General features: G+C 32.4%; 3 protein-coding genes across 3 annotated transcripts; 1 reads left to right on the top strand and 2 right to left on the bottom strand.

The window, feature by feature from the left end:
- Positions 1–480: 480 nt before the first annotated feature.
- Positions 481–1,933, bottom strand: LOC131610809 (protein NDR1-like). The gene has a single exon (XM_058882857.1). The coding sequence runs from the start codon at positions 1,730–1,732 to the stop codon at positions 1,157–1,159; it is 576 nt and encodes a 191-aa protein (XP_058738840.1). The 5' UTR covers positions 1,733–1,933; the 3' UTR covers positions 481–1,156.
- A 142-nt stretch (positions 1,934–2,075) lies between these two features.
- LOC131610807 (zinc finger CCCH domain-containing protein 1-like) lies at positions 2,076–8,595 on the bottom strand. Its single transcript, XM_058882856.1, has 4 exons — positions 8,154–8,595; positions 3,527–3,584; positions 2,609–3,444; positions 2,076–2,487 (listed from the first exon to the last, which is right to left on the bottom strand). The coding sequence occupies exons 2-4, from the start codon at positions 3,573–3,575 to the stop codon at positions 2,383–2,385; spliced, it is 990 nt and encodes a 329-aa protein (XP_058738839.1). The 5' UTR covers positions 3,576–3,584; positions 8,154–8,595; the 3' UTR covers positions 2,076–2,382.
- An 11,644-nt stretch (positions 8,596–20,239) lies between these two features.
- On the top strand, positions 20,240–20,758 carry LOC131615151 (sulfated surface glycoprotein 185-like). Its single transcript, XM_058886642.1, has one exon. The coding sequence runs from the start codon at positions 20,240–20,242 to the stop codon at positions 20,756–20,758; it is 519 nt and encodes a 172-aa protein (XP_058742625.1).
- Positions 20,759–23,795: the final 3,037 nt, after the last annotated feature.

A 23,795-nucleotide genomic window follows, 5' to 3' on the forward strand; every position in this document is an offset into this window, starting at 1 on the left:
AAGAAAGTAAGCTAGCGTAAGGAAGGATTAAAAGGCAATTGATACAATATTAAAATTGTTGAATAGCTTTGACGAGTTGATTCTTTGTTTCATTCTCATTCTTCATTAATTCAAACCTTAAAGAATTACATAGTAATGGAAGATCTATATATAAAGTTAGTTGAAGTTGGTTGGATTCTAATAAATTCTAACTACCTCAACCACATCAAACTAACTCTAACAACCTTTCTATTAATAGACTTTAAGCCTAGCAAATCTCTTTTTTTTTTTTTGACATAAGCCTAGCAAACCTCTTAAACCAGTACTTGTAATAGTAAAAACCAATTCCCAAATAGAAAAGATATAACTCTACTACAAGTGTTTATAAATAATGTCTTTCCTTTTAAAAAAAAAAAAAAATTCATTGTCATCTTAACAATCATTTCAATCCGAAAAAGAAACTGTCATAGCGGTGTTTGAATTAACAATTTCAAATTAAATTAAAGGTTAAAACTTAAAATGCGCTCTTAATTTTGAATTTAAGTAAACAAAATTCTCAATCAAGTTTGGTTGTTAGAATTGTCTCAGTAGATAGCTTGTTGTACGTGCTCTTAATTTTATATATAAATGTTTGTTTGGTGAAAAGATCAAGTTCTTAATGTACGACTGGCTGATTCACGAAGCATATTTGGAAATATAACTTCCAACAGATTTTCTATCACCGTGTAAAGGATTAACATAAACTCAAAACTTAATTCAAAATCTTTTGAACTGTTTTTTTGCTAAACTTTAGTTTTATTAAGCACATCATTACATGAACACTACTTTACTCGTTAGCAAGGAAGCAAAGAAAAGCACAAAATACTTGAATTCTTTAATGTCTGCATATCTAGCATATCTGGTTTACACATACTACATGCAAGAAAAACTGTTCTATTAGATGGAAGAAACTACCATGAACCAAACCAATAGCAAAAAAAAAAATCCTCACTGATAAAACGAGAAAAAAATGATGGATATAGAAGAGAAGAACAAAAAGGCTACCAGAAAAAATAAATACGGATATAGAAGAGAGGGAGAAAAAGCCAACCAAAACACAATGAAGGAGATGAGGGAAAAAAATGGATACAGAAGTGAAAAAGAAAAGGCCAACCAAAACACAATGAAGGAGATGAGATCAGTGCTTCTTTACTTTGGACCTCCCTAATTTTTTGGAATTACTAGTAAGCGGGTATTTCTTCTTCTTACGTGAAAGCTTACCATCAGAATCAATTGGCAGAATACCATTCAAGTGTAATCTATGAAACTTGCTCTTGATTCCCCATGTCTTGCATCGATATCTTGTCGCCAGGGAAACCTTCAGCTCCGCGGTTGCATTTGATATGGCCTTGAAGAGAGGTTTGAATGGTCCAGGTTTGCCATTAACAATGCCGGATACAATGCGGTTCTTGCTGGTTCCTTGATGAAATGAGCCTATGGTTGTCTCTCCCACTTTGTCCTCTTGTTGCCCGAATAGGAAACTCAATATTATGTCATCATAGTAAATGCTGGAGTCTTTGTTTGGGTTATTGATTTCAAGGGTATAAAAGATTGTGTCATTTTGATCCGATAGACGATCTATGGAGACTAACATGATGGAGAAGGAGGGGTTATTCGGTCGTAAGGATAACCATAGGCCAAGAACAAGAAGGCCTAGGAGGCATATAACTTGCAACAACCATATATAGCAACCCTTCCCATCTTCACATGCCATTTAACAAAAATTGTATGACAACTGAGAATAAGTTTAAGCTATCAGTAAATGGTGGATGGTGTAGCAGCAAGCTTTTAAGTTTAAAGGTGGGAAAAGGTTAACAGTTTGAGTTTGTATATGGTTAACTAGGAATATAAGCATCAAAGAGGTTAAATGAGTTAGCAAAGTATCAAGGGAAAAGAATATATGCATTTCTTGAGCATGATCCATACAAGAATATTCGGCATTAGTGTCCCAGCTTTTAAGTTCTTTTCATCATCTTACTCCTTACACTGCTAAACAACATTGGATATATTACGAACAACCAACCATTAAGAATCTTAGGCTATACTCTACAGGATGATTAGAAAAGTTAGAAACTCGAGTTTATAGAGAATTAAAATGAGTTACACTACAACAAGAACTACAACAAATACCATTAATGGCCTATTTTAAACAAATTCAATTTTCTCACTATTTTATATATTCTGGTCTATTAGTAAGATAGATGCAAAAATGATGGGGCCTGTGCGCTTACCTAATAATATATGTTTTCAGCTCATTACATAGCATCTCCAATTTGACAAAGTTAAATGGGAAAACAAGAGAAAGAGAACAAATGAAGATAACCTCCAAGAAGCAAAGGTATAAACGGATAGTATTGGATGTGTTTATTTATTATCCTCAGCCATCTTCTTTCGTATCTCATTAGCAACATTAAAAATGCCAAGTGTTGGCTGGTTGCATACAAAACACTTCTTATTCTTTGCATGATGCTGCAAGTAAAATGAACAGAATGTTAGACATGATTAAAGGGCAAAGAAATTAAGCATTACTGTACTAAATAACTTGAAACGGTTATAAATTGAAACTTAATTGCCAGTGTTAAGGGTCTACCTTCAATGCACAATGCTCACAGAAGTAGTGTTTGCACTTGGTTGAAACAGGATCCACAAATGGATTTCTACAAATGAAACACGCAAATGGTAATGAATCATCATCGGAATCATCATCGTCATTCAAATTAGCACCCTCCTCTTCTGCATCCTCACCTGCAGCCAATCTCATCCTCCTTGATTTCTCAGCTTCTTCCCATTCCTTCTCCATCTGCCACCCAGATTTGTAATCACCTCGATCATGCATAAATTTACATGAATCGCCATACCCACAGTAACCAGTTTCCTTATAATCCTTGCATATATCAGGCTGATAATCAAATCTTGCTGAAACTCGTATGTGAGACGAAGCCCTGAGAGGACCGTGTGACCCACCGGCCTTTTCACCAGCAATTGTGTGCTCTCTACGAAATCCAGCCTTATGATCTGTGTAATAATTGATTCCCTTGTATAATTTTCCATCCTCTGAGCCAGTTCCCTTTCCTTTGAGATTCTCTGACGCTTGCTTAAGAGCTCTTTCACGAATGGCACGAGCATCTTTCGAAAAATCAGTCTCAGTCTCCAAAGTTGCAGTTGCTTTGCTATCATGTTGAACTTGAATCTCTTTGGAAGACTCAAAATGAAAGCCGTGTTTTTCAGATTCTTCATTCGCTTCAGTAGATTTAGAGCTTTTTGAAGAGCCCGTGGAAAAGAACAATTTATTGTCGGGCTTCATGGTCTTTTTCTGAACATGCATCAAAGAACCTCCATTGTTCGAGTCATCCTCATTATCTTCATTATCAACCGTTCGTTTCCTTATATTCTTCTTATTAACCGGTTTTCGGAAGAAACTACACACTGAAAATAAACAAACACATAGAAAAGAAAAATTAAATATGGTACCAAAAAATGTTAGTCTAATGCAACAAATTACACATACCTTGTTCAGTTTGCTGATTTTCAGCAGATTTGGCATCAGAATTATCCATGCTAAAAACCTGTCACAAATAAAAATAGGAATCAAAATGAGAAATGTTAGGATCCCGAAATTCCGAAACAGAAATTAAAGAAATAAAACAGTAAAACTTTAGGAAATAAACGGAATTTGATTAATGATGAAATATAAGATGCAGAAAGGGAAGAATCCCAATCTACCCCAGAGCCAAGCTCCTACAGAGAACAATATTCTCTGTCCATAACTAAAACAAATGATTTCTCCCCCATACCTATACTCTTACTTTCCACCCTCTTTATAACCAACTCTACCCGTTCTCTCTCCTGTAACTAACTATCTCCTCTAATCTTCTACTTTTGATTACTCCAAATGGGCCTAAGCCAATTGGGCTTACACACACATATTTGGTACCTAACAATACCACCCCCTTAAAATGTGCCTTGTCCTCAAGGCAGAGAAAAAAGAATTCACTTTCCAGTAGCTGCTGCCTTGTTATAACCTGCAGTATTGAACAGAGATTTTGGTTGCTTGATAAACTCTGCTGTTCCACTAGAGGCTTCCTCCCTTGTTGGTGCTGAGACATTTGTGTACTCATAGTATTGAATTCTTGTGTGGTTTGGGCCTGAACATTTTCCATAGATCCTATACTTGAGCAACACAATAAAAGTTGCAACGAACTGTTGCTGCCATTCAAACTCCCAGATTTTAAAACCTGGTGCTGCCCCATAAACACATTCTCCAATGGTGGGTTTAAGAAAACACATATGATTGATCTGAACGGTGGGGATATTGACCCAATCATGAAAAAACATTATTTTCCACTGAAATAAAAATTGACCCATGGTAGTTCTTCTAAAAACTCTCCTTGTACAATAGTTGAAAATTAGGGTCCTTCCACCTGGGTCCCACTGTTCAGAGGTTGATGATCCGGTTTCAACCCTTTGAACCACCCAAACAATTTCCCCCGCTCTACATTTGCATCGTAGCCTGCTACTTTTTTCAACTTGCTGAGGAAATAGACCCTCATCCATCGCAACAACCCGATTCACTTGAATAACAAGCTTAGTTGATGCTTCCAGCCTAACTATGGTTGCATCTCCTATACTCTCCAGCATCATGTCAACACCATTTGTTATAGAGTTTCCAAACAACAAAACAAAATTTGCAGCTCTAACCAAGTAAATGGCAGTGAGGGAAGAGCACATATACTCATTTATCATGGACTCATGTTGTAGGTGTGCACTCTGATAATTTGTGTATTGGAATAAACTTTCTTCATAGGTTACATGATTTGCTTCCATATCCATGAAGTAGGAAATAAAGCTTTTAAGTGTATCAAGTAGCCCCCGAAAAATTGAGAGATATTGAGTGAACAAAACATATGTGGAGGATTGCTTCATTGCCTTCTCAAATTTTCTATATTGAAATTGGGACTTACCATGCAATGATGGGAGCAAAGAATTCCATGAACCATCCAAGGTATGTACCCACTTGGCAGTAGCATAGATAGACATCTGTAAAGCACTTAGTACCTTGACATGGTTATATACCCACTTGGCAATAGCATATGTAACCATCTGTAAGGCACTTAAAAGAGTATTTCTTCCATTTCTTGTGGAGTATGGAACTGAAGGATATTTTTCCCCAATAGTATTGAAATGCAATACTTCTATAAAGGCTCTAGTTAGGGGCAATGGGAAAACACAACATATTTGGTCAACACAATTTTTTTCCCAATTCTCAAGTGGTGTTTCTGGGGTTGGGTCCCATATACTACAAACCCATTTTTCTTGAACCCCATAACTATCAACAACTTGGGTCAGACCCATTAAATTAAAGAATTCACCCAACTTACCTAAAGACAAGTTTGCCCTTCTATCACCCTCTTTCACTCGACCCGGATTCTCCATCATAAGCACCCAACGTAACTCGTTCTGCAGTGATGGCATCGTAACTATACGGTGGACGGCAATTGACTGTTTCAAGTGTGGAGGGACTGTCTTAGGCATTTCTCCGACCATGGTGGAGCCCCATGCCCTTTGAATCTTCTTCGCTGCACAGTATAGTTTTCGGTGTGATTCTTTTTGAGAAAAGGAAAAGATGATTGAATCCCTCAGAGATGAAGAATCAATGGTGTCATTGTCAAACTTAGACCTATAATTATCTAAGCGGTCGTAACTCACCTTCACCCCTTTTTTGCGAGACTTACGATTGTTTTCCCCTTCGACTCCCATCATCATCAGTTGCTTCTTACCGTTTACCCTTGGAAACTCTTCCAACAATTTTTGTTGTGGTGGACTCTTCACATGGTGTTTAACATCTGGCGGCTTTGGTGGTTTCCTCACTAAAGAGGGTATTGTCCAGCTTGATCTTGTTTTGATCGGTGGGGGTTGCAAGATTCGCCGCGGTAGTGCCGTTACAAATCGTCCGGCGTATGTCGGCTTCAATGGTGATCTCAAGTATGATTTATGTGCACATACTCTCTCCACCATTGTGCTTGATACGTTTATCTTCTCAAACCTTCCTGATTCAACACACCCTTTGAATTCTTTCACTTCCTTGCTTCCTGTGATATCCATATTGAGAAATATCGCCATTGACCGTAGTGGTTCTTGCATCTTCTTAGTTTCAAGGGTTAATCCTTTGACGTCGGTTCCTTTGCACCAATCAGTAGTTGAGATCTCCTCTTCTTCATTCCTCTTGTCAACTAACATCTGGTCTTCCTCTATCACCGATTCAACACCACTATTCTTTGACTCCTCATTATTTTCAGTTAGAATGTGGTCATCGCCCTGGTTCTCCTCATCCTCTGCAACTTCAAGCATATCCCACAGATCTGGGATGAAATTCTTGATAAAGGCCATTTCAAATTCCTTCCATGTTGCACTTTGATGGTTTTTCTTCCAAGAATACCACCATAAAGAAGCTTCTCCTCTCAATGCAAACAGAGTCACCCAGTCTACTTTCATCTTTTCTGAAATCCAGCGGTTGGCTTCAAAGTACCGATCCAACTGGATCAGCCACCAGTAAGCGTCTTCCGTTCCATCAAAGATTGGAAGTACCTTCTCCGACAACGTCACTGGCTCTTCCTCGATGCATCCGGTAGGTCGGACCATTGTTAGGATCCCGAAATTCCGAAACAGAAATTAAAGAAATAAAACAGTAAAACTTTAGGAAATAAACGGAATTTGATTAATGATGAAATATAAGATGCAGAAAGGGAAGAATCCCAATCTACCCCAGAGCCAAGCTCCTACAGAGAACAATATTCTCTGTCCATAACTAAAACAAATGATTTCTCCCCCATACCTATACTCTTACTTTCCACCCTCTTTATAACCAACTCTACCCGTTCTCTCTCCTGTAACTAACTATCTCCTCTAATCTTCTACTTTTGATTACTCCAAATGGGCCTAAGCCAATTGGGCTTACACACACATATTTGGTACCTAACAAGAAATAAGTCATTAGAGTCAAGATAATAATGTAGAGGTGTCAATTTTGTCTAACTAAACCCAAAGTTCAGACTCAAATTGAATTATTTGGTAAATCAAATCATAAATCCAAAAATAAATTAAAATAGAAGTTTCTACCCAAAGTCTCTCTTTCACCATCGAAATGTAAGAGCAGAGGAAAAAACTGAGTATTTTTCAAACAAAGCAAACAATGCCCTATCAGTTACTGGTATTTTTATATGCATGCATCTTAGGTTCTACTTATAAGTTAAGATCCCTTATTACCTTTCTAGAATTGTTGTACTTCTTTTAATCATCACTTTGGACAAACATTATAACCAGATGGAATAAAACTGAATGTAAACTAAATTAAATGATATGTCTCTAATTAAGTAGTGACAATTGAAGCCATAATTAATGAACCTAATATAACAATTTGTGTGAAACGTAACAAAAACAATTCAAACTAAACTACTCTATAACACTAACTCAAAGTATGAACCTCATAATGGTGCCCTCTAACCAAAGCTAGGGAGTACCAAACTTAAACAAGAATAATAGAGAAAAAATCCACAAAACCAACAACATCAAACTAAAGGGACATAGTTTGTTTAAACAGCCACGTGTAGAAATAAGCACCAAAAACTAAGCACACCCGGTATACAGCCTCAACAAATACCTTGTTTTTCATGTGACAACTCAAAGCATAGATTTTAATAGAAGAATATAGAAAATTGAAGAATGATCGTTAAGTTTATATTTGGAACTCAATCATGTATCTTATCCACATTATACATTACAGAAATAAATATATAAACTTATTGGGAAGCTTTGATACGTCGCCTCTAAGGTGTTAAAAATTATGGAACCAAATTTGTTGGTTCAATGGGGCAATTTTCATCTACAAATATCTAGTTGGAGGGTGTGAATCATATATTTGAGCTAGAAAACAATAAAGCATATTTGAGAACTCTTAACACATGTATCATCAATAAAGTATAATATTTCCGCCAACAATCCAAAATCATTAATCAAGAATTAGGGTTTCAGAGAGCAATAGGTCAAGGGTTTAGTGGCATACAGTGAGAAAAAAAATCAAACAGTGACACATAACGATGCGTACAAAGAGATTCACAGAGATAGTATTAGAGACTTACAATGGTGATGAGCAATTCTCGAGCAACGGACTCAGCTATGCAGTTGTGGGAGAAGCAGTACAGTAATTGATGACTGCAATCGGAATTCGGTGATAGGGTTTCTTCGACCGTAGATTGCGATTCTAGATCTACGCGCACGAAGACACGTTGACAGAACCTTTTCTCCGACGACGGCGAAAGTGCCACTATAAACGGCGGCGGCGCAAACGTTCTACGCACGGAGGTAGATCGAAACAACACGGAACGACGGCATCAGTAAAACCTACGAGCGCGTTGAAAAAGGTTGGTTGAATATACCGTGGCGGCGGCGACTGAAACTCCTCCCACGACGGTGGTGACTGCAAGTGGTTCAAAGGCTCAAAAAATATGTATTAATCAAAAAATCTAAATTATAAACACCACCCCTAAAATCAGATAAATTAATTGGAATATCCTCAAATAACTTTACACTGAACATTTTGACACATGAATATAGAATTAAAAACAAAAATAAATAAATTATAGTTAGATTATTTTAACAACTACTTTCTTCATAATTCTCTCTCCATTTTAATTAGATGATGGTGTAAAGTTGATTTCTTATTAATCTCAAAAAAAATATATATTTTTATCTAATTTTATTTGTTTAGAGATTAAAGATAATACATTGTTAGTGTAAACTAGTTTTACACTATTATTTGGTCAAACAATTTCTAATAATGAGGTCTACCAAGAAGCTATATAAAGCATCATAAACTAGAATAATTAGTGTTGAATCAATGATTAAAAAAATAAGGGATAATGAAGCTTCAAATTTAGTGAAAGAGAGAAAGTGAGAAAGCTCGTCTAGTTCGTGTCCGAGTGATCATCGTATTATAAAAGATATAAGAGAAATTCTTAAATTACTAAGGCAATGCATACACTCAACTAAAAATGTATTAAACTTTTGTGAATTGGCTAAAACACCTTACAACCTATAAATGAACCATCAAGGTTCTTGTGGGATTGACCAAGAGTGTTCCTAATCACTTAGGAAGCATGTGTACACTTCCAAATCGATTAGGGACTCAATCTAATCGATAAGGGCAATGCAAAAATATTCTTAATCAATAAAGAATACTCTTAATCGGTTAAGACACATATTCGCTGTATGGCTTCCTTTTGGGGAATTAGGATTGTCGTAATTTTGAAGCTTATCTTTGATTAACCTCATGGCTTAATCGATTAGATCATTCAAAGTTCCATGGATCTATTTCCCTTATGAGACAAAGTTTTATGCTATAAACAGAGGTTTCTCCTCATTTCAAAATACCACAAAAACATATTTTCAAAATACTTTCTTTCTTTTTACTCTCTCCATTTCATTTCTCTCTTTTTTACGAAATTGCCTTAGTGCTTTGAGAGTGAAAAATATTAGTGAGGATTTTTATTGTTGTAGGAATTGTTGTAAGTTACTCAAGAGAGTTTTTCTCGGGTGTAATATCTTCTAAGGAATTCCTAATTTGGTTCTTAAGTTAAACTAGTAAAAAGTTTTGTTTGGTTCTTGAGATTATCCAGGTAAAATATATGTTTGGTTTGTGAGTTAAGTCTGCCAAAAGCTCTTGTTTGGTTATTGAGTTAAGTTGTCAAAAATTCTTTTTAGTTTTTGAGTTCAACTTGGTGTAAAAGTTTAGTTTGGTTTTGAGATTATCCTGGTGTAAAATCTACCCTTTAGTTTGGGAATTACTTTGTGTAAAATACGCTATTTTGTTGTAAGAAAGTTCGTGGATATAACTTGTGAAAAGTTTGCATCTGATATAGTGTAAGCTCTCAAGGAATAAACTTTAGGGACAAGAGTAGTCCAAATAGTTAGGACGAACATGTATAAATCATGGTTGCATCTTTCGCTCCCCTTATCTCTTTACATTTCACTTATTTATAGCTTTCAGCTGCTTTTACATTACATCATCTCTCTGCTTTTTTATTCTTTTAAATATCAGACGTCTTATTCTTTGTTTGATATATAAAATTATTTTAAACGTTTTCATAAATCAATATTTCTATAATTTAACATTTTTTTCAACCTCCACAATACACAAATATCTTGTGTTTGGAGTCACTTGTCCAACAAACTTGAGTGTCTATTTTCTTGTAACTATTTTGTATTATCTTGTAACAACTTTTGGATGTATAGTGAATCATAGAGTTGTTCTCTTCCTCATAGTAGATCATTTGATCAAATTAGATAAACAAGTTATTGCGTTTCTTGTCTTTTATCTCCTTATGTCTTGTTGTATATTTGTCTTCATTTTTGGAAGGTTATTGTGTTGCTTGAGGCCATCTATTTTAGTTTTCATTATTCTTACACATCCAAATTCTTAATTTTTTTTAGCTATAAGTAATTTTACCAAGTACTTTGAATTATTTTACCAGTTTTTCACAATATTAATATTTCAACTGAAAACATATATTATAAATTACTTGATTGATTATTTTCTTGACTTTCAGTAGAGCTTCTTTGCCAAATGATCTTCTTTTTAAAATTCATTTATTTTCTTCTCAAATTGATTCTCTAAAATTTATTCACACGATTGTTTCAATATTGTATTTTTTTTGTGATTCCTTATGTGATGAATAAAATAGTGAGAAGTTGAATCTTATATAGCTTCCTTTCTTAATAACCATTTGATGATCTTGAGCTTTCGATAAAGGGTTTGTTGTGGTCTTTGTACTATTTGCAGTAGGCTATTCCACGTCATTATTCTCATATCAAGTCTTGTCACATATGATACTGTACCTTTTTTCATGTAAAGTGTGTATCAATGTTCCTTATGTATTATTGCATAGGTGTATCAAATTTGAATGTCAAGAGGGAAAACAATTAAGTAATTATTTTCATTAATAAGCTTTACATAAGGTTTCTAAGGGAAATAAACTCTCATATGATGGCAACTTGATCTTCTTCTAGAGGATCAAGCTGTTGATTTTAGACCCGGGGTCGATTAGAAGAACTTGATGATTACTTGAGTACATATGAGTAGAATATAGTGTTGGTTGCCTTCAGATGATGCTTCAAGAAATGCAGTACAAGATACTTGATAATCATTGTGCTAGGCGGACTCTTTGAGGTTCCTATTTTTAGAACAACTAGTATAGAAGATTAAAGATTAACAAAAGTAAAAGACAATGAAAATAATTGATATTTGTTAAAGTAGTTAGGCCAATTGTGTCCACCTTTGTGACTATAGAGTAGTTATAGTTCTCTTTATTTATGTCTTATGAATTAATTGAATTACAGTATTACAAGCCATATATATAATACTAGAGTTCAATTTATCTAAAGCCATAATCTTTAACTTCCCTCAACAAATAATTATCTCTACCTATAATTATCTCAACAATATGAGTTATAATCTCAATAATCCATAATTGTTTCAATGATGAGTCATACTCTCAACAACTCATGTCATCTCAATAATAAGAACCATACTCAACAATCTCCACCTTGGCGAATATCGATCCCCTATGAATACTTCTTGCATAATAATTTTATCTTGGAAAGTGGGGAGGTACACACCTCTTGCTTAAGACTCAGAAACATGTAACAAGTCCAAAAAAATCCTGAACTTCACACTCATGACTGGCTTGGTCCTTCTATCATCTCGACCATCTTTTCTTGGTTATTAATGTTGGATTTTTTCAAGGTATTTAGTTGCGTTCTAGTAGAACAATGTGCTACAAAAATGGCATAACATTACTTCATAACCCTTGATTGTTCATACACAAAATGGATTTGCATAATCATTTATCAAACATATAAAATTAATTGCAAGACCACTTATCATGAGATGCAAACTCCTAGTTTCTGCGTGAAGACATGCAATTTCGCATGTTGCAACATTGATTTGTATCAGACCAACGAGTTATCATACCTTTTCCCCAGCACAATTAGTTTTTGGTAAAGAACCTAATATTTCCCATCTAATAATTTTGGATGTGTGGTGTATATCCCAATTTCTCTACCATAATGCACTAACAAGGGTCCTCAAAGAAGGGTGTGAATATATGTTGGATATGAATCCCCGTATATTGTAAAGCACCTTGAACCAACAACAGGATATTTATTCATTGCTCGTTTTACTGATTGTCATTTTGATGAATCAATTTTTTCAACATTAGGGGGGAGAGAATAAGAAGTTAGAAAAAGATATCAGTTGTAATGAATTATCATAATCTCATCTTGATCCGCGAATAAAGCAATGTGAACTAGAAGTTCAAAAGATAATTCACTTGCAAAGCTTAGCAGATCAATTAGAAGATACATTCACTGATCACAAAAATTTGACTAAATCATATATACAAGTTGCAAATTCTCTGAAAAAAATGGATGTCGCTATAGGACAATCTAATAAGTCTCAACCATGCATAAAGCATGGAAGACCAATCGGTTCCAAAGATAAAAATCCTCGAAAAAAGAAAGGGAGCTAAGAATAAAGACCAAGTAAGGATATAGAAAATCTAAAAGATTCATCAAACATAATAAACATTTTATTTCCAGAAGAGATTGATTAGGTACCTGGAACTTATGAAAATAAAGAGAGTTCGATAACTGACATGAAGTCGACATTGATGATATTTTTCATACAATATAGCGCTAATTGTGATAAATGACAAAGAGGATCATGAACTGGCGTCTATTAAAGTTTGCAGAGAAAGTGAGGAATTACTAAAATAGAAAGATGTAATTGAAGCAGAATTAAACTCACTTCACAAGAGACAAGTTTTTGGACCTGTAGTCCAAATACCTCAAGGTGTGAAGCCAGTTGGATACAAATGGGTCTTCGTGCAAAAATGAAATGAAAATAATGAATGTGAGACGCAAAGCTCGACTTGTCGCTCAAGGGTTTTTGCAAAGACCTGGAATTGATTATGAGGAGACATATTCACCTGTAATGGATGCATGCACTTTTCGATATTGAATAAGCCTTGTAGCACATGAAGGGCTTAATTTGCACACAATGGATGTTGTAAAATTTAATTTGTATGGTTCACTTGATAGTGACATTTACATGAAACTACCTGAAGGGTTCAACATACTAGAGGCGCGTAATTTTGGATCTCGAGAAAACTACTCCATCAAATTGAACAAGTCTCTCTATGGGTTGAAACAATCTGGACACATGTGCTATAATCGCCTCAGTGGATATTTGCTAAAGGATGAGATATACAAATAACTCAATTTATCAGTGTATTTTAATAAAAGCGTGTGGAAAAGAATTTGCAATAATAGTTGTTTATGTGGATGACATTAATATTATTGGAACTCTTAAAGAGCTTCCAAAAGTTATAAATTGCTTAAAGAAAGATTTTGAGATGAAGGACCTAGAAAAGACAAAATAATGTCTAGGCTTACAAATTGGGCACTTGGACAATGGAATATTTAAATATCATGAAGGTTATATATAAAAAGTGTTGAAACGCTTCTATATGGACAAATATCATCTACTCCAATGATTGTTAGATCATTAAATATAGAGAAAGATCCTTTCGGGCCTCGAGAAAAGGATGAAGAATTGCATGGTCCTGAAGTACCATATTTCAGTGCAATTGGAGCACTGTTGTACCTTTCTAATTATACATGTCTTGATATATCATTCATGGTCAATCTATGAGGAAGATACAGTTCTTCTCCTACACGAAGACATTGGAACGAAGTCAAACATATACTTCGTTATCTTAGAGGTACAATAGACATGAGTTTATTTTATACCAAAGTATCCAAATTCAAATCAACAGGTTATGCATATGCAAGTTACTTGTGAGATCCTCACAATGGTAGATCACAAACATGTTATTTATTTACATGTGGTGATACAGCTATTTCATGGAGATCGGTGAAACAAACAATAACAACAATTTCATCTAATCATGCAGAATTTTTAGGACTACATGAAGCAAGTCGAAAATGCATTTGATTGAGATCCTTAATCTAACACATACAAAATATTTGTGGCTTATCTTATGGAAAAATAAACACAACGACCATATATGAAGATAATAATGCATGCATCACTCAATTGAAAGATGATTACATTAAAGGAGACCGAACAAAACACTTCTCTCCAAATTTCTTTTTCACTCATGATCTTCAGAATAATGGTGATATAAACATCCAACAAATTCGTTCATGTGATAGTCTTGCAGACTTTTTCACAGAGTCACTTGTAACACCCCAAATTTAATTAAATTGGTTAATTAAATTATTGAAGGATTTAAATATTTGATTTAGTCGAATTTGGATTGTCAGTGTTATTTAAGGGCGTATTTGGAATTATATAAATTGAAGTCGGATAGTCGGAAAATAATATTAAGAATAATATTATTTACAAGTCGGAATTTATTATATTGTTGGAATATTAATAAAAGTGATATTTTGATTTAATTGGAATTATTTATTTTATTGGGCCTAAAATTGAAGGTGAAGAGAAAATGTTAACTAAGCCCAATTGAAATAATAAAATTAGGGTTTTAGAGATGAGAAAGAGTAGTGTTGTCATTTTGGGAGAAAACAAGATTTGAAGAGAAAGAGGCAAGACTATGGAGAAGAAGAAGAGACTTGAAGATTTTTCATCCATGGTGTCAATTAAAGATGCAATTAGAGACCCATTGAGTGCTTCCATTGAATAAGGTAAGAGTGGGGTTCTCTTCCTATAATGGGGCTTATGAACAATTGTATGTGGGAATTGGGTGTGTAGATTTATTGCATTATCTTGTGTTGATGGTTGCTAAAAAGAAATAGAATTTGTTTATGAAAATCTGGAAATTAAGTTGTTGTTCTGTTAACAATATTTATATATATGCTGTGTGAAACTGTGGATGATTCATTGCCAATCGGAAGTTTAGAAACAATATATATGTTGTGCACAGTGTAGTGACGGTCAGCGTTTGGCAATTGTGCCTTGACCACTTAGCCTTCATTTTCGTTTCATAGCCATACCATTATGTGTGTTGTGATTTTGTTTAGTTCCTGTTTTCAAATTTATATTATGTAATTTATTTTATGTTTTCTAGTGCTATTTGAAATGAACATATATACTGACATGATGTAAAATGTAAATGGACTACTCACTTAAGCTAGGATATTTGTGTTTCATTATATTCTATCGTGTTCTGGCACTTTGTTTTAATTGCTACGTGTATACTACTTTTGCCTTCTATGCTATCAATTATGTGTTGTTCTTTTATATAATGCAAAACAGTCCCATTTGATCGAAATAGCCGAATTAAGTGGTATAATTAGTTGACCAGAATTTGATGAAAATTTACGTGGTAGCTAAATTTAATTAGTAGATTAACATGGTGGTGTTATTTTGTTGAAATTGTGATATTTTACGAATCGACCGAAATTGGATTTTAATTTAAATATTTTTTTTATAAATAAATATTGGTTTTGTGATAGAAATTGACACACATTTTAGGAATAGAATATAATTGAATTGGAATTAATATTATTTGTAATAATTTTAGGAGTTTTGGAATTAGAGATAAATAATTAGATTAATAAGCTAATTTAAATTATTTTAATTTGAATAGAGTTGTTAGAGTTGCTAATAGAGTTGTCAATAGAGTTATTAAATCTGTCAATAGAGTTGTTAGAGTTGACAATAAAGTTGTTAGAGTTGTTTTGAATTACTAAGAGTCATACTTACTTTTGTTTGTTTTGAGTAATTTTGACATGTTTAGAGTTGTTAGTGTATAGTGTCGGTGTTTTCTTTTTCATTGGAACTTTAACAATTCATATCTTTTAAACCGCAACTCCGTTCGAATCCCCGTTCGAAGCGTTAGAAAGCTAGCGCGATATTCTTTTCAATAAAAATGGTCTTGAGCAATAGAATTCTAGAAATTGGAAATGGAGTAGAAATAGAAGTGAATTAAATTAATATAGTGTGATTATTAATTGGTTGATTAAATTAATATTTGAATTAATTTCAATGTGTTTAATTGATTAGAATACAATTTGGAATTAGATCAACTATTTGGTTTGTCGGTAAATTACGATATTTTGAGAATTTATCCGTAATTGTGTTTTGACTTGAATATGTATGTTGAGAAATATATATTATTATGTCAATGATGTTGTTTTGATATTGATTCTCTGTGGGTAGTTGGATAGCATTAATTTTAATGATTAATTGCTTGATTTTAAATGTGTATGTTCATATATAATTGGCAAAATGAGAATTAACATGAGATAGTATGGTTACTAGTGTTAATTGGATTTTGTGAATCGTAATTGATTAATTGGCCTTTTATATGTGAATGATATGTATGTGTTGTGAATGTTGTGTACAATTGGTGGATAATTCATCGAGTTGAATTATTGTGATATGCTAAATATTAAGATGGTAGAGATGATCTTAATTGCAAATGTTTGTCAACATTATACATGCATTCATGTCATGGTGTGCCTTGAAACAAAGGTGGTTTGCTTTGAAACAAAAGCGGGGCTTGAAATTCTAGAGTGAATTCGGAAAACGGTAAACTATATGTTTACATTTGGTGGCTTTGATCTTGTCCGGATCTGAAGCGTGGCTAGATTCTATATGAATCGGAAGCGGTGGAACTTTGGGTCCACATTGGGTACCACATGCATAGAGTCACATGTCTTGCATTGAGTCACATTGAGGTTAAGTGATGTTTGAATATATGCATTTATGTGATTGTCATGTGTACATGAGATGTGATAATTGAAATTGGTGATGTTTTGATATATAATTGGTTAAACGTGTGAATATGTGATAATGATGGATTGTGTATATATTTGGGATAATAGTATTGAATCTTTTGAGTATTATACTATTGAATTTTGTGCTTACTTGAATATGTGAAATTTATTAGAGGATACTATTTACATGATTATGACTTGTTGTGTGATGAAAAGTATGTGAGACTAATGAACTGTAGAAGTATGATGTGTATAGTAGCTATTGATACTTGTGAGGTGATGATTTTATATGTCTAAATCCTAGCATGCAATTTATCATACGCCCACTTATATGATTTGATATCTCACCCTTTTCTCTTGTTTCGCCGTTGCCTTTATATTGGTAACGTGCAGGTATTCAAGTATGAAGATTTAGTTGCCGTTACTCGAGTCGGTTGTCGCTCTGATACGTAGCACTCTAGGGGGAACGATTTATGTCATTCATGATGTTGTTGTTTAATTGTGTTATCTTGGTTGAACAAAATGATAAGTTAACTGAAGATATTTTATTGAATACATTCTTAAGTGATTCCGCTGTGTTTTAATAAAATAAGTTATTCTATTTCAAAGGTGCTATGTATCCGCTTTATGCGACGAGGTGATTTGTTTTGTTTTGATTATGTGACGCCTCATTTGTTTATTGAGAAATTTTGAAAAACTCTGATTTATATATATTTGCCGGGTAGAAATGGGGTGTTACATCACTCCTTAGTAGAACTTTTAATCAACTAGTACAAAAGATTAGTCTTCATCGTCGAAGAAATAATCGTTCAACTGAGGAGAAATGAATTTATTTTAAAAGAATATTATATTCTTTTTCCTTTGCTAGATTTTTTCTCACTTAATTTTTTCTAGTAAGGTTTTAACCATGCATATCTAAAACAAACATCCAATATGGAGTGTTATGAATAATTAAATGATTGCCTCCCAATTATTTTATTCATTATTTATAATAATTTATATTTATTACATATACTATCTACTATGTATCTATAAAAAACAATTACATGTTCTTCCTATTTGACCCTTTCTATTCAAAATATTTACACTACATAAAAAAAGGTAATGGGTAATTAATATATGTACAAATTAATTCACCATACCAAGCATTTTAGAAATGTTAAGTAACACTTTTTACAATTTTTTATTCTAGACAGAGAAACATCTAAAACTTCTTCTTTTCTCCCTCTTTTGCATTTCACTCATTTTCAAATTTCTCTCACATTTTATCGCTTTCATTTTATTTATTAGGATAAATTACTTCCAGAGTCCTTTAAGTTATTTAATTGTAACAAGTCAGTCATTTATATTTTTTCGCTACATATGGGTCATTTATGTTAACTAACGCCTGCACTGTTGAATTTTTTTTGCTTTATTTTAACTTCTAAAATTCATATTAAATTCGTTTTTTTTCTAAAAATTATGAAAAAAATCCTAAAAGTATTTCTTCTCATTTTACACTTCATATAATTTTATGAGAATTTTATTTTCTGTTTTACTATTTTTTTTATTTCTTCTTTTGCGTGCATTTTAATTAATTTAAAAATATTTTTATGCACTAAAAAATTTTGAAAATTTTGTTATATAATCCAGTGATGGTCTCTAACCTATGTTAAGTGACATATCAGTATCATTAGTGTCACTTCAGCATTTTCAAAAATAAGTTTGGAAAAAAAAGTCAACGGTGCAAACGTTAGTTAACATAAAGGGTTTGCTCCCCTTGGGGTCTCGAGTTCGATAGTGTCCGGGACCAAAAAAATCTCAAACCCTCAAGGGCTACGCTGGGTGAATTTGCTCTATGTGGATTGGTCGATTTGACTGATTGGATACCACATATATTAAAAAAAAAATAAAGGACCAACATGTAAAAAAAAAACACAAAGGACTAACCTGTTACAATTAAATAACTTAAAGGACCTTGGTGTTTAGCCTATTTATTATCACTAAAAATACTAATAATTTATTTTTTATTTTGACAAAATTAAAAATTGTATTTATCTCACGGGTTACTATCAACACAATGTCAAATTTATTTTAATTAACTATTATCTTAATTTGAGGGACAAAATCTTTATTTTTAAATACTAATTTTTTTTTCATTAAGTAAATCATTTCAAATTTTATATTTGTATCTAAATGCATTTTATATTACATCAAATAATTTTTTATCTCACGATTCATTATCAGCACAATATCTATTTTATTTTAAACAACAACAACCTTTAGTTGAAAGAAATTTTTTATTTTTAAATGTTAAATTTTTATTTTATTTCTCTATCTCACGAGCTCTGTTTATATATATAGTTATCTAATATAATTGAGTATATATGATTATTGTCATTTATAATTTATAATTAAATTATTCATTTTAAATTTACACGTGTCTAAATACATTTTATTCAATATCAAATAAATTTACCTGTGTTTCGCACGGGTATCTTACTAGCTATCTCTATGTTATCCTATAAATATGACAAATTTCATTGTAAAAAAATTCACCGATATAATAATAATAATACACAAATATTTTTATTTTTCTCTTTTATCCTTTTTTCTATCATTATTTAAATTCTTTTATTCGTTCAAAAATATTTCCAAAACAACCATATACACACATGCCGGTCTATAAAGATTACACCTTTATGTTTTTTAATGTATTTGATTTTCTTTGACAAAAATCACCGCAAACAAAAGCCACTAATAAGTTTTTATACAAAATGAATTATAACTTTTAATTGATGTGAAAGTGATGTACATGAATGCTTCCAGTATAGTAAACTATCACCATTATATCCTACAAGATAAAATCCACCGCTTCAATTCTCATCTCAATTTGTATACATTACCAATAACAAATTAGGCCTCAAATAAATACCAATAAAAATGACACTAGTAGTATTATTATACACAATTTTATCAAAATTTTACAATATTATCAATAATAACCTAATAAAACACCGACATTGAGATAAGATACGATAAATATTTAAATTATATTCAAATTATATGAGTATGATAGAAGTGTCGAAACTAATTTGTATCAATGCGACACACTTACTTGAGGGTTTTTTAACACGTTTATATACCTCGTACCAAGTGTAACTGATTAACCATACTCCATATGCATGTGTGGGACTAAGAAGAAATCAATAAAATTGTGTGTTTCTTAAGCATTGGTCGCTAGATTTGATAATGAGACAATGGCGTAGAAGGTAAATCACCGACAATTGATGCGGTCACCAACATATTGTTGTATTATAAACACTCATATGATTACTATAAGAAAACCAATTCAAATTCTCAACATAGTTGTGCAATAGTAACACTATTTTGCTTTAGCTTCTTCTCTTGCTCTAAACTCATTATGGCAACTTCATTGCCTTTCTTGCTTATTTTCATGCTTCTTGCATTTTATGCCAAAACAAATGCTACTTCTTCATCAGTTTCATCAATAGCAAAAGACCAAGTCCCATGTACAATGTGTGTTGAGTGTGAGAATCCATGTCAACCTCTACCACCTCCACCTCCACAGGTGATTGAGTGTCCACCACCGCCAGCACCAGCACCGCCGTCACCGCCTCCGCCATCTCCTCCACTTCCACCAGCTATCATCGAATGTCCGCCACCGCCGCCTCCAAAGTTACCGTGTCCTAATAATTGTGAAGTTCCATACCCTCCACCACAATATTCATATTTTTCTCCGGGGACACCATTTGCTTACTATGCACCACCAGATTATGAGGACAAGAGTAGCGGTGAAACGATGATGCCATTTGATGCAGTACTCTTCTTGAGTCCGAATTCACACTCAGTGTATTCTATGATTCATCGGTGCTTGGTTTATGGGGTCTTTCTTTGCCTTACTTATTGTTTTGTTGTTTAGTTTTGGTAAATGATTAATTTGGGTGTAATCTTGGTGCTTAAATTAATTGTGTTTTTACAGAATTGAGATCGAGTAGATAGATCTATTAGGTCTTGCAATTAGTTTAGAAATAATATTCTTGCATAAGAAATTTGAATGAATTAAAGTCTAAGCTTAAATAAATGAATTTATTATTATTATTATTATTATTATTATTATTATTATTATTATTATTATTATTATTAATAATAATAATAATAAGATTGAATTCTTGTTACTTGAAAAATATATTTATTCATCAAATGAACTTAAAGATCAATTTAAAATTTGAGTAGGATGTAGGACGAGAATACGAGAATGTAACGGTCTAGATGATACATCTCCTAGTAAAATATTTGACCGATTTAAAAATTTGCTTAATTTGAAAAATAAAATCTGTCTTCAAAAATATTTTGTATGTCAGAAGCAATGTGTCTAGAAGATTGATTATGTTACCCTTTAATCGGTATATAAAGATGACAAATTAGAGCAAAATGTAAACCAAAATGGAATGCTAAATTAAGATCAATTTATATGAGAAGTGTACATCTACATAATCAATACTATTAATCACAGTTTCGAGGAGAGAGATGGAGGGAGAGAGACTATCGTCCTAACTATGTCTACTCCGCTCTTCAATGATTTTCTATTAAAAAATTTAGTATTCCACTATACTTTGTGACAAATTACAAGATATTCAGTACAATCACTATCCAAATAATGCTGAAAATATAAAATCTTCTATCTGCCTCTCAATTGAATTGTACACGGTATCCAAAACTGAATCCATGTGAAATCTTTACTCGAAACCGACTTGAATTTTCCAACACCAAGAATACTGCTCCAAAGTCTATATTTTGCAGCGATATTTCCTCGATCCTACTGGTATCTTGAGTCTTGATGTGTCTGAATATTAAGAAGAACTCTCACTTTGTTCGTAGGCTTTCATATAATACTGCCAAAATAATTCTTGAGAGAATAACCTCCTTCTTTCTTGTTGGACTTGTCAAAACCAACCACAACGATACACACTTTACAAAATCTCATAAATATTAAAGAATCTTCAAAGATTGTTAATCACAACAACATAATCTCCTCGAAAGTCACACATATCAAAAGATGAGATTTAGATCCACATAAAAATGAAAAAATAATAGGGTAGAAGATGAAAGAATCCGTTTGTAAAAAAACTCAAAATAGATTCAAAACCTCTTTTGAAAATGAGAAAACAAGTATGTTGTAAAATTTCAAATCAATAGTGGAAGTGTATGTTGTACAACATTATTTTTTTGAAAGATTTTGAGTGAAAATAATTTTCTATGTGTTGGAGATATAACACATAATGAGTGAAAATTGTGTTTGATTCGAGTCATAAGCAAGTAGTGTATGATTCAAGTCAAAGGATCAAGTGATTTCAATCAAGAATCAATAAAATATGAGAACCCATTTTTGTGATTCGAGTCTTCAAAACATGTGATTCAAATCCATATTACATAATCAACTCCAAAGGAAATGCAATCTTGTTTTATTCAAGTTAGGCAGTCTGCGATTCGAATCATGCAGTTAATTATTTTTGAGGTTCTAATTTTGTTATTACTTGAATCAGTCTCAAATTAATATAGTTCTTGATTAAAAAACTCAACAAATTGACCTGGAACATATTGCTTAAACTATAATCAAACACTTTGATTTATGCATGCATTATTTATTTTAAAATCTAATGATTCAGATTCATTCCCATGTTCTCACATAAAAATGTCATTCTCATATGATATGTCATATATAAATATATATATATATATATATATATATATATATATATATATATATATATATATATATATATATATATATATATATATATATATATATATATAAATAACGGAAATGTGACATTTTATTTGAGACTAAAGAGTATCTTGTAACTCTTCTCTTATATTTTAGAAACAACAAATCATCTTTCACTTCCCTTCATTTTGGTCATTAAAAATTACTCAAAAATTTATGGAGGTCATTGCCTAAATTACGTTAGTAGTAGGTTTGTCCTTGTTTATCACCATTTAGTTCATTTGTTTGGGGAATGACTTCTTTCTTATTTCTTGTTGAGAAAGCGAGATCTGTGGTTTAAAGGAGTGACATTTTCCAAAATTAGTTAAACACGTGACTAAACTATCTTACTTATCGTTTCCTTAATGAACTAGACTCACCTCCCTCATAGAGACCTTCATTTATGGTGTTAATAGTGCCCCTAGGTTGATGATCATCCTCCTTATCATGATTATCTTTGTCTTCCCTGCGAGTTAAGCTTAATGTGTTTCTCCTTGGATACGTCTGCTTCTGGTAACGACCCTTCACGTATTTCTTTAAATATTATAGTGTTAGTTGGATTTTTTTAGGTATCTCAAATGTTCAACAAGTCCGAATTTTTTTAAAACAATTGAAGAAATTCAACTAAACGTGTTAATAAGAGGATTCATATCATTTCATTATATTAGTGTTATGATCTTCCTAAATTTGAGTTTTTTTCTTCATTTTTCTCCATTAATTGGTCGGCATTTTTGTTGAGTGGATTGTGATTATTTTTACATTTTAATTGATACAAACATTTAATTAAAACTGTTATAATTTTTTTATAATTGTTTCAATTCAAAGTTATGAAGCAAACTATTGATGGAGGTTATTAAATTACCGAGTTTGTAAATACTGTTTTTTAACATCCCGATTTTTATTAATATTTTTATTAATTATATTAGTAATTATTTTATTTGGTGTTTTTAATAATTAATTATTTATTTAGTTATTATGTGATATAATAATTGAGGAGGGATCAAATTACACCCGAAGAGTTACACCACGAGTTACACTCGTTCAATAACTACATCTCGAATTAATATTTTTTAAATTCAACCGTTGGATTGAAACATAATATCATATAGATCATACCTATAAAGTTTGAGCTTAATCTATAATGATTTACTATATCATCAAAATATCCAAAGATTAACGTCAAAATGAGCTT

This window comes from Vicia villosa, linkage group LG6, assembly GCF_029867415.1.
Source record: "Vicia villosa cultivar HV-30 ecotype Madison, WI linkage group LG6, Vvil1.0, whole genome shotgun sequence".
Taxonomy (NCBI): domain Eukaryota; kingdom Viridiplantae; phylum Streptophyta; class Magnoliopsida; order Fabales; family Fabaceae; genus Vicia; species Vicia villosa.